The sequence below is a fragment of the Eubalaena glacialis genome, chromosome 19 (assembly GCF_028564815.1).
Source record: "Eubalaena glacialis isolate mEubGla1 chromosome 19, mEubGla1.1.hap2.+ XY, whole genome shotgun sequence".
In the NCBI taxonomy this organism is placed as follows: Eukaryota; Metazoa; Chordata; class Mammalia; order Artiodactyla; family Balaenidae; genus Eubalaena; species Eubalaena glacialis.
Genome location: NC_083734.1, coordinates 2764504 through 2779959, shown reverse-complemented (window position 1 = coordinate 2779959; position 15456 = coordinate 2764504). Strand labels below are relative to the sequence as shown.

Genomic DNA, 15456 nt, shown 5'->3' with positions numbered 1-15456 from the left:
AAAAGCTTTACAAGGGGGGCTTCCCTGGTGGCACCGTGGTTGAGAATCTGCCTGCCAATGCAGGGGACACGGGTTCGTGCCCCTGTCGGGGATGATCCCACATGCCACGGAGCAGCTAGGCCCGTGAGCCACAACTACTGAGCCTGCGCGTCTGGAGCCTGTGCTCCGCAACGGGCGAGGCTGCGACAGTGAGAGGCCCACGCACCGCAATGAAGAGTGGCCCCCACTCGCCGCAACTGGAGAAAGCCCTTGCACAGAAATGAAGACCCAACACAACCAAAAATAAATAACTAAATTAATTAATTAATTATTTAAAAAAAAGCTTTACAAGGAAAATGATAAAAACTATACTGAGCAGAGGCTAACATTTCCAAAATGTTCGTCCAGTATTGGAAAATAAAAGCTGAGGGTGGGACTTCCCTGGTGGTCCAGGGGTTAAGACTCCACACTCCCAATGTAGGGGGCCTGGGTTCGATCCCTGGTCAGGGAACTAGATCCCACATGCTGCAACTAAAGAGCCCGCATGCCGCCAAGAAGACACAGTGCAACCAAATAAATAATAAATATATATTTTTTAAAAAGCTGAGGGTGTCAGAGGAGCACCCATTTTATAAGAACACAGATGGCCTCCAGGCCGTAGACCACCGGGCAGGTGGATTTCAGAGTTGGCTCCCGAGTCTTTTGGCAACAGTGCGTTTATTCTCTGCAGACAGAGGTCTACTGGTCCTATCTTGAGATGCAACCCAGGAGGGAAGAATTTCCCTGAGGAAGAAACAAGGTGTCTGGAAAACAGAATCTGCCTCAAATACGTCCCCTCACTGCCCCCCAGCAACAGGAAACTGGATGCTGAGCGGGACCCCCTTAATGAGCGTAACAGAGAGCACCTGAGTGGGTGCAGAGTTTGCTGGAGATGATGAACGCTCAGATAAACGCCACAGCCATCACACACTCTCAACTCCTCTCCCCTGAAAGTGCGATAAACCCCACTTTCTACAAGACGAGAGAGGTTACAGAGGCGGAGCTGGTGAGACTTGGTAGCGTGACTGGGGCCGGGCTCTGGGGCCGGGCCCACAGACCAGGGGACTGAACCAGGAAGGGGCCAGGAACCAGAGGTAATGGTGTGACCGCCCAGGAACACCTGGGCAGCCAGGAGCTCAGGCTCCAAGTCAGGCCCTGAGATGACAGCTGAGAGCCCTGGGCCTTCCAGGGAGGAGAGTGGGGACAGGTCAGCAAGAGGACCCTCGGGCAAGGCCTACATCCCAAGAGCGTAAGATGGAAAGGGTGCCAAGGGACAGAGAGGAATAAAACCCCGGAGCCTGGGGTGAGCTCACAACCAACAGGGATCTGGCCTGTTGATCTTTACATCCCCAGATTCCAGCACCACCCAGGGCCAGCACATACAGGTGCTCAGTGAAATCTTTGGGATGAATGAGGGAATCATAAACCTCAGAGAGAGAGGCATCGCAGTAAAAGAGAGGCTCTGGGGGCATCTGGGTTCAAATCCTGTCTCGTCACCTACTGTCTGTGGGACACATTACTTCACCTGTTCAGGCTTTAGCTTCTCCAAGTGTAAAACGGAGCTAACAGGAGATCACATCTGATGTCCTCATAAATTTGAGCGACATAATTTACATAAACGGTTAGCATATTTCTGCAAAAGCCCTTCATGGAAATTCTCTCACATCCTGTAAACTATAGCTTTACATTGTTTTTTAATTAAAAATAAAACTACTGCTCTGTAATGACCTATATGGGAATAGTGGATATATGTATATGTATAACTGATTCACTTTGCTGTACACCTGAAACCAACACAACATTGTAAATCAAATATACTCCAATAAAAACTAATTTAAAAAAATAAATAAAAGTACTGCAGGAGAATACAGAAAAATGTTAAAACCCTATTGTAGAACAATAAGGCAAGAAAAAGAACTAAAAGGCACTGAAATTGGAAAAGGAGTAAAACTATTTCTATTTATATATGACGTGACCCTGTATATAGAAAATTCTAAAGAATTCATACACACAAAAATACTAGTGCTAATCAATGAATTCAGCAAACTTATAAGATCAACACACAAAAATCAGCTGTGTTTTAATACACCAGCAAAGAACAATCTGAAAAGGAAATGAAGAAAATAATTCCATTTACAGTAGCATCCAAGAGAATCAAATATCTAGGAATAAATTTAACCAAGGAAGTCAAAGACTTGTACGAAAACTACAAAACACTGATGCAAGAAATTAAAGACCCAAATAAATGGAAAGACGTTCTGTGTTCATGGATTGGAAGACTTAATATTTTTAAGATGGCAGTATTCTCTCCAAAGCAGTCTAACAGATTCAATGCCGTCCTGATAAAAAATTCCAACAGCCTTTTTTACAAAAATGGAAAAGCTGATCCTCATAGTCATATGGAACTGGAAAGGGCCCTAAATGGGCAAAACGAAAAAACTGGAAAAGAACAAACTTGGAACACTTCACTTTCTAATTTCAGAACTTACTGCACAGGAATCTAAAATACACAAAGGAACAAAATGAACATCATCTACGAAACAGAAACAGACTCGCAGACATAGAGAACAGACTTGTGGTTCCCGGGGTGTGGGGGGGAGGGGGAATTGGGAGTTTGCGGTTAGCAGATGTAAGCTTTTATATATAGGATGGATAAAAAAGGCCCTACTGTATAGCACAGGGAACTGTATTCAGTATCCTGTGATAAACCATAATGGAAAAGAATATGAAAAAGAATGTCTATATGTGTATAACTGAGTCACTGCTGTGCAGCAGGAATTAACACAACATTGTAAATCAACTATACTTCAATAAAAATTTTTAAAAACTTGTATAAAATAGATAACTAATAAGAACCTGCTGTATAAAAAAATAAATTAAATTAAATTAAAAAAACAAACAAACAAAAACTTACTGCACAGCTACAGTAATCCAAACAGTGCGGTACTGGTGTGAGCTGGACATAGAGACCAATGAAGCAGAACAGAGTCCAGAAATAAACCCACACGTCTCTGGTCCACTGATTTTCGACAAGGGTGCCAAGACCATTCAACAGAGAAAAAATCGTTTTTCAACAAATTGTGGTCACCTCGTCTAGGTGATTCTAGTCATGTCTCAGGACTAAACTAATGCATTACGACCTCAGGGAACTGTTCCAAGCCATCATAGGGGATCACAGCTTTCACAGTACCTAACCCAAATGGAATAATTGTGTAATTACTTAATCTTGGTCTCATCCTGAGGGCAGGGTCATGTTTATTTCCTTCAAGTCAACATTTCCAGTGTTTTTGTATACTGAATACACAAATTGTTTTCATATACCAAATATACAAATTGTATTTTCTATATACAAAATAACTCTGTAGGGAGAAAATCATTTTTCCTATTCCACAGGGGTCACTTTCCAGAGAACTGCTTTGTATCTCAAGCAGTTTATCTTAACAGGACAAGTGAGATTTGAGGTAAGTCACCAAGGAATCAGACACATACCTATTATCCCATGATTAGCAGCAAACATCAGAGATGCTCCAAGGGGAAAACCAAAAACATAATAACCAATGGCATTCAGGAAAGCACCCATATTTTGTTTTCCTGCACCTCTCAGGACTCCACCAGAGGTGCCCTGAAGAGAGGAAAACCAAAACCAGTGTTGCAGTCATTCAGGTGTCATCATCACATCAGGTCAGAACACAACCTGGTATTTCACAGCTCTGAATACAGTCACATACCCTATCTCGAGACAGGGACCACACCTTATGTAAGAGGTAAAGGAGAACATTTGCTTCTAAAGTTATGTTAAGGGACTTCCCTGGTGGCGCAGTGGATACGACTCTGCGCTCCCAATGCAGGGGACCTGGGTTCGATCCCTGGTCATGGAACTAGATCCCACATGCATGCCGCAACTAAGAGTTCTTATTCCGCAACTAAGGAGCCCACATGCCGCAACTAAGGAGCCCACATGCTGCAACTAAGGAGCCCGCAGGCCACAACTAAGGAGCCTTCAAGCTGCAACTAAGACCCCACACAACCAAATAAATAATTTTTTTTTAAAGTTACGTTAACAACAACTACAGCAGCTTTCATCCAGAAACCCACCAAGTAACAGCATTTAAATCTCTATTTAAAAATAGTTCATAAAAGCATAGTTTTAAATAATGTAGAGGTTTCATTGATGGAAGTCTCAGCAGAAACTAGTCTGATATCATGGCTGAAAAATATTAATCCAGTTAGGCTTCAAAAATGCCCAGAGCCAGAGGGGTGATGACCGTCTTGCTCTCTGTCACATTCTTGCCACGGCCAGTGTCCAGTCATGGGCACCACATCTTCAGAGTGAGTGTGACACAGTAGAAGGAATCCCGTGGGAAGAAAAGCAAGATGGCAAATGGACCCAGAAATCATGTCATGAGGACTAATTGCTGAAACCAGGAAGAAGCCTCAAGGGATGATTCCAGGGTTTAGCAGAAGGGTCTTCAAGTACCTGTAAACCTAGAGAAGGTCAGCCGGGAGAAGGACCTTCTAGAGGTCAGAATGGACTCCAAGGTAGCACGGCCCGCCTTGGAGGTGTCGCCACGTGGCCAGCAGTCACACAGAGCATCCAGCCCCAGATGAGGTAGGGGAGGCTGGCTAACTCAGGCCTCTCCCACCTGAGATGCTACACTCTCAATTAACCTGTCTGTCCCGCAAGTGGCTGCGACTGCTCGAAGCAAGAGCTCCCTCTTTTCAGAAATGTAACCATGGGCATTCAACTCAAAACTAGACACACAAAACAAAATCGTGCTGCATATGGTACACAGAGGTAAGATCACTGCAAATACTCACCGCAAGTGCATCAAACAGATGAAAGGGAGCAGAAATGGGCATCACTTGGCTCACAAGGGACATGACGTCTCTGTTGGAGGAAAAGAAAGAGTCAGTGACCCAAAACTCACAGTTAAGTGTAGCACTAATCACCTGCTGGCCGGACAAACCTGCCAGAGTGACCAACCAGTCAACTCAGTCCACATACTACTTTCCTATTTGATAAAATGAGGACACGATAAAACCTCACTAACTTCAATGTCACCAGTTAGAATTTAGGTCGAAAGGGACGTGGGCTAGGCTGCCACGACAGAGCATAATTCTTAAAGTTTTGTTGATGAGTATAAAAATGTGAGGGTTGGTTACAGATGAATTGGTTTACAGGGCAGAAATAGACACAGATGTAGAGAACAAACGTATGGACACCAAGGGCGGAAAGTGGCGGGGTGGGGGGTGGTGTGATGAACTGGGAGTTTGGGATAGACATGTATACACTGATATGTATAAAACAGATAACTAATAAGAACCTGCTGTGTAAACAAATAAAATTCAAAAATTCAACAACAACAACAAAAAGGGTTGGGAAGAAAAAGCAGCAGGTTTCAGCCTGTGAAGGGTAATCTTCCCCTGTGGCTGGGAGTCTTCCTCAAAAATGCAGCTGGAGGCCAGTGTTCAAGGCAGAGAAAACATCTGCCTCCTCGGGGATGCCCTGAGCTCTGGCAGCTGTGCTGGAAGGTCTGTCTGGCGAGGGCCTCGCGTGGGGCTCGGGGGCCTCGCGTGGGGCTCGGGGGCCCTGGAGAACAACTCAGCAGAGTGGCGGTGACCGCAGGCCTACACCATGGAGCCAGTGTGGATGCAAAACACACAACAGACGGCGGTGCTCCCCCCCAGAGCTCCGGCCTCCCTCCCCTCAGCCTGTGGGGAAGACCGTTAGCCAGCAGGTGCCACCAACTCAGGCAGAGCCCGCAGGCAACCCGCTCACCAGAGCAGCGACCTCCTCCACGGAGCAGACCCAGGACGGCAGCGTCGGCTAACCCTGCACCGTCTCTACTGGTCAAAGTGACAACGTAGTCCTTCCTTCACAAGTATAAACATTAAACCAACATGCACCAAACACTGAAGAAAATCAACAGCACAAAAAAAAAGACCAAAATGAGCAGGCAGAAGAGCTGACGCAAAAGGAAACAAAAAGAATGCAAAGAGCAAGAGAGAAACTTTTAAAAATTATAATTCCTATTCTTAGAAATATTCATAAACAGTAGGCATTTAAGGAAAAAGAGCAACTGGGAAAAGTAACTGGAAATGAAAAATATGAACGCTAAAATACAGCATTCCACTTAAAGACTGGATGATGAAATGGACATGGCTAGAAACTAATGGTAAATCTGAGGAAATACCCGAAAACACAGATAACCACAGAAAAGACACATGTCAAATTAATCCATAAATTCTATCATTTATCTAAATTTCCTAGAGCTAAAGAAAAATCCACTGCTTGAGACTGAAAGCCTACAAAGTGCCAGGCAGAATAAAAGATTCACCTGCACCTAAGCACAGCCAAGGACAGAAAGAATATCTGAAAGGGACTTCCCTGGTGGCACAGCAGTTGAGAGTCCACCTGCCAATGCAGGGGACACGGGTTCGAGCCCTGGTCCAGGAAGACCCCACATGCTGCAGAGCAACTGGGCCCATGTGCCACAACTACTGAGCCTGCAACCACAACTACTGAGCCCACGTGCCACAACTACTGAAGCCCGCGTGCCTAGAGCCCATGCTCCGCAACAAGAGAAGCCACCGCAATGAGAAGCCCGCGCACCGCAACGAAGAGTAGCCCCCACTCGCCACAGCCAGAGAAAGCCCACGCGCAGCAACGAAGACCCAACGTAGCCAAAAATAAATTTATAGAAAAAAAAAAGAATATCTGAAAGATTTCCAGAAAAATAAAATTTCTGGGACTGACGGAAAGGCAGGCCCATTGTCTTAACCCCTCTGGGCTGAAGTGCCTTCCCAGGCAGTGCCTGCTGAGTAATTTAAGGAGACATAAACTTTTAAGAAACTCTTCTTTGGGAATTCCCCGGGGGTCCAGTCGTTAGGACTTGGTGCTTTCACTGCTGTGGCCCGGATTCAATCGCTGGTTGGGGAACTAAGATCTGCAAGCTGTGTGGCCAAAAAAAAAAAAAAAATGAAGAAAGGAAAAAAAAAAAACTCTGTTGGGCCATTGGCTGACTGTGGAGATAGCAGACACCACACATGACAAGGAACACAGTCTCTGTAAAAACTGGTTTAGAAAAGTCACCAAACGAATGGGAGAACTGCAGACCAGCAATGACAAAAAGCAAAAACAGCACTGCCTGGGGAGGGAGGAGAGCCTGGTTTCCAGAGTTATCACAGTACAATATTAAAGACGTCCAGTTCTTAACAAAAATTTACAAAGCATACAGAGAAACAGGAAAATAGGGAAAAGGAGATTGTCACAACTGGCAAATATTGTCAGAGTTGACTTTTTCAGAACTATGGAAATTAACCAAAGGCTTGCAGTTACTTGGGGAGCCCATATTCAAGAAAAGTGGCTGAATCTTGGTAATGATAGCTCTGCGGTGTCATCCCTGCTCCCAGCTCAGCAGTAACCTTAAAGTAACAGCCCACACATACTTCCAAGGCTGGAGGAGGAAGGGTGGGTCGAACTCTTTTTAAGTTTCATTCCCAAATTATAGTTACTAATTCACAAAAGGCCAACTGTCTGGTGGCTCCTTAGAAGACCCCCCAAAAGGCTGTCTTTATTTCATCTGGCTCCAACTGCCCAGTGCTAAAGTTGACCTTTAGGAGATTGTTTGTCAAAAATATTTACAGGCGGGACTTCCCTGGTGGTGCAGTGGTTAAGAATCCGCCTGCCAATGCAGGGGACACGGGTTCGAGCCCCGGTCTGGGAAGATCCCACATGCCGCGGAGCAGCCAAGCCCGTGCGCCACAACTACTGAGCCTGCATGCCACAACTACTGAAGCCTGCATGCCTAGAGCCCGTGCTCCACAACAAGAGAAGCCACCGCAATGAGAAGCCCACATACCACAACAAAGACCCAACGCAGCCAAAAATAAATAAATAAATAAATAAATTTATTAAAAAAAAAAATTTACAGGCAAATGTTCTAGTTGCTGCTTCCTGAGGCAGTGAAAACAGGGTAAACAACAGCTTGGCAGGAAAGGCTGGGGATGAGGGGTGTATCAGGGCTCACTCTGGAAGCTCTGACATGTTACTGGGGATCTAGAAGGCCACACACCTGCCCAGGGCTGCACAGAGGCTCAAGAAAGACCAGGAAGGGCCTAAGCTCTCACCTGGGGCTGAACTTGAGACTCTGCATGAACAGGAAGTGAAAGTTAAGGCCAAGCTGTAAACTGCCTGGCTGGGTGTTGAAGGTGAACCTGACGCAGGTAGAGAGCCCGTCAGCAAAGACTGGGAGATGTTTGGGATGCAGACTGTCCAATCATTAGCTGACCTCTAAGCTAATGCAGCAGAGACTTCAGTGGCCACACTCAACAAAGAATACAGACCTTTACCGAAATAGTTCATAGAAGTCACTAAGCAAACAAGAGCATCGACAACAAGAACCCAGGGGAGGGGGTGAATATGATTTCCAGAATTGCCACATTATAATATTTTAAAATGTCTAGTTTTCACATAGAGAACAGACATGTGGTGGCCGTGGGGGAGGGGTGGAGTGGGAGTGTGGGTTTCGCAGAGGCAAACTAGTATATATAGGATGGATAAAAAACGAGGTCCTACTGTAGAGCACAGGGACCTATAGTCAAATTTTGTAATAACCTATAAGGGAAAAGAATCTGAAAAAGAATATATATATATATATATATATATATATATATATATAACTGAATCATTTTGCTGTACAGCAGAAATTAACACAACATTGTAAATCAACTAGACTTCCATTAAAAAAAAAACCCCAAAATATCAAAAAATGTCTAGTTTTCAACAAAAAATTGAGTCATGTAAAGAAACAAAGTATGGTCCATATACAGGGTGAAAAAATGAATAAATAAAAATTGTCTCTGAGGAAGCACAGACTTTGGACTCGCTAAAATAGACTTTTAAATCATCTATTTCAAATATATTCAAAGAGTTAAGGAAAACCATGTCTAAAGAACTAAAGGAAAGTATGAGAATGATGCCTCACCAAATAGATACTATCAATAAAGAGACAGAAATTATAAAAAATAAAAACCGCGGAGTTGAAAAATCCAAAAAATAAAATGAGAAATTCACTAGAGGGCCTCAACAGCAGACTTGAGCTGGCAGAAGGAAGAATCAGTGAACCCTAAGGTAAGCAAGTTGAGATTATTTAGACTAAGGAACAGAAAGAAAAAGGAATGAAGAAAAATGAAGACCTGTTGGAACACCATCAAATATACCAACACACACATAATGGGAGTGCCAGAGGTGAGAGAGAAAGACAGAAAACATATTTGAAGAAAGAATGGCTGAAAACTTCCCAAATTTGATAAAAGACATGAATCCAAGAGACTCAACAAACTCCAAACAGGATAAACTCAAGGGGGAGGCAAGTCATTTGCTGAGAGTGATGGCTGAGGGTGGTACAGAGGGGTCAGTGGTTTGAGGAGAGTGGAGAAGGTCTAGTATGGATTGCAGTGATGGACAGTGAGATGGCCAAAGAAAAACAAGATGGACAATGCTGAGGGTCGAACTGTGGTCATAAGTTTCTAGTGGAACCAACATGCCCTCTTCCGTGACTTTTCCAAAAGTGATGTGCTACTGACACAGACAGTGTGCACCTGGGTTCCTCCAGGCTGGGGTTCTGCCACACAGGAGGGCCAAAGGGATTCAGGAGTTCCTCAAACAATGAGCCATGGCACCTGTGCTACATAAGGGAAGGCGTAAAGGCAGGAATGTCATGATGGATTGAGAAAGAGTACAGGACCAGAGGAGTCCACAGACTGGAGAGCCCAAGCAGCTGAAGAATCCTCTTAAGTAGACATGGCTGTTGGAAGCGTTGGGAGTTGTGGCCAACTGAGGACCGGAGCTGGAACGGTTGCGTAATGACAAAGCCCCAAGCATGACCACGGGAGAGTGTGCCTGTGGAGAGCAGAGGTTACCGGGGTGAGGACTGGGGCACTGGACAGCTCATCCACGTGGATACTGAGTTCAGCCGGGATGCTGCTAGGGTCTGGAGGGCGAGAACACTATAATGAAGATGCCAGAGTTTTAGGCAAAAGAGGAGGAAATGGAGATATACAAGCATGTATCACATGTACAGATGCCGGAAGCTGAAAAGGGTAGGAAATACTGTCACTGACAGAATTAGGAACCCAAAATGTCAAGATGAGTCAAAAAATAAGAAGACGAATGGGTACAAAAGCAGGATCTGCATTTGGGTTCAAGACGATAACCAGAGGAGGGCAGAATGTGGGTGCTAGGGCTGGTCAGGGGCACGCTGGCAGTCAGCTCCACAGACAGAGTGTGGTTCAGCCACCAAAAACCTAATGCTTCACCAGAAGGCCATCAGGTAGAATGAGGTACGATGGACATAGTTCTGCTCTAAGTGGAGCTAAGAGCACTGCCTTCAGGTTTGTATGAATTCAGGACAGTGGAGGCTCAAAATCACATTCCATGGGAAATGTGTGAAGGAATCTCAGACGGTTACCATGGAGAAGAGAGCATGAGAGATGCCTTCAAATATCTGCAGGCTGTAACTCAGAAATGGATTTAGATTCCTACAAGCACAAGAACCAGAATAAGTGGGTGAAAATTATGGGTACATTTCAGCTCAAAATAAGGAAGGTGTCCTGGGACTTCCCTGGTGGCCCAGTGGTTAAGAAACCACCTGCCAATGCAGGGGACGGGTTCAAGCCCTGGTCCGGGAAGATCCCACATGCTGTGGAGCAACTAAGCCCATGTGCCACAACTACTGAGCCCACACTCTAGAGCCCACGAGCCGCAACTACTGAGCCCGCGAGCCACAACTACTGAAGCCTGCGCACCTAGAGCCCGTGCTCTGCAACAAGAGAAGCCACTGCAATGAGAAGCCCACGCACTGCAACAAAGAGTAGCCCCCACTCACCGCAACTAGAAAACGCCCGCGCACAGTAACAAAGACCCAACACAGCCAAAAATAAATTAATTAATTAATTTTTTTTTTTTTTTTTTTAAAAAGGAAGGTGTCCTGAGAATCAAAGCTGCCTTCAGAGGTAGCAAGATCCTCACCACTGAGGTTATGAAAGTGTAAGTTGGACAACCTGGCAAGGATGTTTTGGAGGAATCCTGATGTAAGATGAGTGATTACATCAAATAGCCTTTTAGATCTCTCTAATTCTAAGATCTTATCAAATTTAGAAAGATTTGCCATTATTTCTTCAAGTCTTTTTCCTGTCCCCTCTCCTCTGTTTTGAGAACTCTAGTTACAGCCATTTTAGGCCAATCACAGCTCACTGATGTTCATATTTTTCCAGTCTTTTTTCTCACTGTGTTTCATTTAGGATATGTACTATTGCTCTATCTTCAAGTTCACTGATCTTTTCTTCTACACTATCTAATCTGCTGTTACTCTCATCCAATATATTTTCATTTCAGACATTTTCTTTTAGCTCTATAAGTTCAATTTGTTGTTTTTTAAAAAAAATCTTTGATGTCTTACCTTAGCATGCTCATGTTTTCCTCTATCTTCTTGAAAATACAAAACAGTTATTAAAATTTTTAATATCCCTGTGTACTAATTCTATCATATGTTTCATTTCTGGGTTGGTTTCAACTGATTGATGTTTCTATGGATTTTAATTTCTTGCTCCTTTGTATGCCTGGTAATTTTTAATTAGATGCAGACATTGTGAATTTTAGTTTGTTGAATACTGAATGTTCTTGTAATAATTTAAGTACTCTTGAGCTGTAATACAGTTAAATTTCTTGGAAACAATTTGATCCTTTCAAAGTCTGCTTTTAAGCTTTGTTAGGTGGGACCAGAGCAGCCTTCATTCTAGGGCTAATTTTCCTTCTACTGAGGCAAGGTCCTTCTGAGAACTCCACCAGCCATCCATGCATTACGAGGTTTTGTTCATTCCGCGTGGTGGGAACACAAACTCTTCCTGACCCTTTATGAACTTCAAGAATTGTTCTGCCTGCTCCTTTCAGGTGTTCCTTCCTGCCCCTCACCCCACTCCCCTGGCCTCAGGTAGGACCCTTACACGCACAATCGGCTCAGCAGTCGGCTGAAGACTTGAGGGAGAGCTTCCATAGATCTCCAAAGCGCTCTCTGGGCGCTCTCCCTGCTCTGGGACTCTGCCTGGGAACTCGCCACACAGCCTCCCCGCTCCCAACTCCATTTCCCCAACCCAAGGAGATGGGGGGCTTTGCCAGGGCCCCCATCTGCACTTTGTCCTGGAAACTCCCTCACAGTAAGCTGGGGCAATCACGGGGTTCTCCTCAGGGATTTATCTGGGCTGCCTGTGGTCCAATGTCTGAAAGCCATTTTTTAAAATACAGATTTTGTCTGGTTTTTTAGTTGTTTAAGGCAGGAGGGTAAATCTAGTTCCTGTGCCTCCATCTGACCACCTCCTTAGCCCTAAGATTTTACAAGAATATATTTAAGCACTGGTCTAAAAGCAGTAGGGTTGGGTGAAACTAGAAGAGCACACTTAAAAGTAATAAAACCGAATTTCTCCATAAGCATAATCTGAGGCAACTGGTGCAAATTACTGAAGCTTTTTCATAAGGATTTGGTTTATTCAAGACACTTTATTGCATCTAAATAATTATGCAAACACATCATTACAGAAAATGCAGTAAAATTCAACCTAAGATTGGGTCAGTGGTTTATGCAAACACTGCCCAGATGATTCAGGCATGCTTGCTGCCAGCGTGCCCTGGAGGTGCCTTTCTGGGGATGAGGTTTTTCCATGTGCTTTTTCTGTGTTATCTCTGAGCAAAAACACACTGAGCCCAAGAGAAAGCCCACTTGCGTTTGATAAGTGAACTGGGTATTGGAGGGGTGGAGGGGGTTTCCATGGGCTTCCTTCATTCAAACCTGTTCAAATTCACTCCCAGCTGCACTACAGATTTTCCTATGGAGTAAAACACTACTCACCTCTCAGAGTCAGAAAACTATAGTGAAGAAAGAAAGCATAAAACTAAAAATGTTCTCCTAGAAGATGGTACATACTTGTCACTGGTAAATGCATAGGCAACCACGTCCTTTAAAGCGGCAAGTAAGATACCCGTTACAAGTGCACAAACACCTGGAAAATACAGAAGAAACAACAGGAAATGAAAATCCTCCCGAGTGTGATAAATCCTCGTACTGACTTCTCATGAGATATCTGTGTCAATGATTTAAGAAATGTAATAATTTAAAGTGTTTCTTCTTACTGTCTAGGAAAAGAGCACCTAAGGTCAGATGATTCTAACTTCGTCTTCTAAGGGAGACTGATAGAAAAGATGTTCAATAAGATGACAACACAATCAGAATCTTCTCTAACTGCTCAGATTCCAGAACATTCAAACTGCCCAAGGGTCAGTGATCCAAGGAACCTGGAGAGCTGGGCACACAGATTCTGGTCAGAAATAAGCCTGCACATGATAACAACTGCCTTTGAAATGATTCTTGTTAGTACCAAGTGGAACAGTATTCAGTTGGTACCTAATAACAGAAAATCATATTTAGGAGCTTTATTTAACTGAGTAAACAGGAGTCAGCATAAAGAAGAAAGATTTCAGTTGAGTTTACACATGTAAGTCAATTCCTAGAGAAATTATGATATATATTCCTAAACTTAGATACAGCTGCGGCCAGCAAGCAGCAGTGCCACACTCACCTGCACACAGGAGGACGGTGGCACAGGAGTGTCGTGCCTGCTGGGCATCCCCTGCCCCCAGGGCACCGCCCACCCAGACGCTGGCTGCCACGCCAAGGCCTAGAGGCACCTAGAAATGAATGATCACAAAATCACAAGGAGGAGTCAGAGGGTCTGAAAATCAGAGTATCAGTGCACTAGAGTCTACCTGCACGGAAACCCGGGACAGAGTCAGAGCTCTGGGTTCTAGACCCAGTTCCAGTACGTCCTTGCCGTGTGACTGGAAACAAGTGGCTTGGCCTCGCCCACTGTTACAGATGTGTAACAGCTGCCCTGACTGCTGCCCCCATCAGAGGCATCAGAGTAGAACCTCTTAAAGATGCTGGATTTGAGGGCAAAGCACCTCCCTTATTAGCTAAACATACACTATCAAGAGTCTATTCAACTTTGCTACATTCTACAAGATTAATGAACTATAAATATATAAATCATTTGTAAAAATGAAATGAATCATGTGAAAAAAGCACTTAGAACAAAGCCTGGCACACTGTAGGAATTCCACAAAAGCTGATGAAATCTGACTCCACCATACGTTATGTGTCCAACATTCCTATGTCTAATTACCCATTAAATCGAACAATGGCCCTTCATAGTAGATGCCCAAACTTTATTTTAATTACTGGTTATGGAAATCTGAAGCTATAAGCTTGCTTGCTTCTTAAATAGACCATTATTCAACCTGCAGGGTCAAGTCGGTTGCTCTCCTGTGATGACAGTGCTGCCCTCAGGGGCTGTTTGTGAAACACGGGTTGTGTAGTAACCTGATTTTAGTTCTCAGGTCTGCTTTTAGTAATTTATATGTCAGCTTTAACTTCTTATTCCTACTTGAAGCAGCATCCTCCTGAAAGCCGTCTAATTTGTTGCTGTTTGAGAACCAGCCTAAGTGAAGTTGATAAAAAATATGTATTAAAAATTGTTAAGATTAAGAACTTGAAAAACAATGGACCTGACTATATAAAAATTTACAAGACTTGTGGGCTCAAAGTATACATATTGGCTTCAGCTCAAGATGAATGGCCAGGTCACATGCTTAACACCCCCCCCTTCCTTCCCCACATGCCACTAAAATGTCAGTAAAGATGCTTAACAGAGAAGAAACTCATTAACAACTCTGAGACTAAGCGAGCTGATGAGCTTCTGGAAGAGGGAAAGGACAACAGGAAGCCAAAGTCCAGATGAGAAAGAGGAAAAGGCTACATCCCACTCGCTCCTCCCACGGGGGCCCCAGGAGGCAATGATGAGCAGTCCTGGGGACTCACGACAGGGTCACAGACAGCACGGCCAGACCCCACTGCCGACGGGCCCTCCCTCTCAGACTCACTGCACAGCAACTGGTGGCATGAGTGCCTCAGAGCCAAGCCCTTCTCGTCTTGGGGGATGGGAGGTGGGGTGGGACAGTGGGGGAGGTCAGGACTGTGCTCCCTGCTCCCCACCCATAAGCCCTTAAGTGAGGATGTCATGTGACAGATCCCGCCTCTGTACTGAACCACCTGTTGATCCTTCCCACGCAGGGGAAAGGTCTGCTGGAGAAAAATCCACAAACAACAGGACACAAAAGCCATGTCAGCCATTTAGTTTATAAATCAGTGCATTTTCCTTTTCTTGCCTAATTGCACAGGCTCGAATCGCCAATAAAATGTTCATTATAATTGTTGAATATTCAGATTCGTGTCTTACTTCAGTTATCTAATGGTCTCTGTCTCTCATCAAAGGTCTCTGAATACGGCATCCCCGCCAGTCTCTATCCTCTCCCTGTGGAATTCCTAC

At 44.4% G+C, this 15456-nt stretch overlaps 1 protein-coding gene across 1 annotated transcript in view; it reads right to left on the bottom strand.

Moving 5' to 3' along the window:
- Window positions 1-15456, bottom strand: part of LOC133080424 (multidrug and toxin extrusion protein 2-like) — an 85260-nt gene that overhangs the window by 34206 nt on the left and 35598 nt on the right. Inside the window, exons 13-16 of the mRNA XM_061176315.1 lie at window positions 13651-13759; window positions 12999-13074; window positions 4837-4906; window positions 3508-3640 (exon numbers count right to left, since the gene is read on the bottom strand). Coding sequence (XP_061032298.1) covers window positions 3508-3640; window positions 4837-4906; window positions 12999-13074; window positions 13651-13759 — 388 coding nt within the window. The remainder of the gene's footprint in view (window positions 1-3507; window positions 3641-4836; window positions 4907-12998; window positions 13075-13650; window positions 13760-15456) is intronic.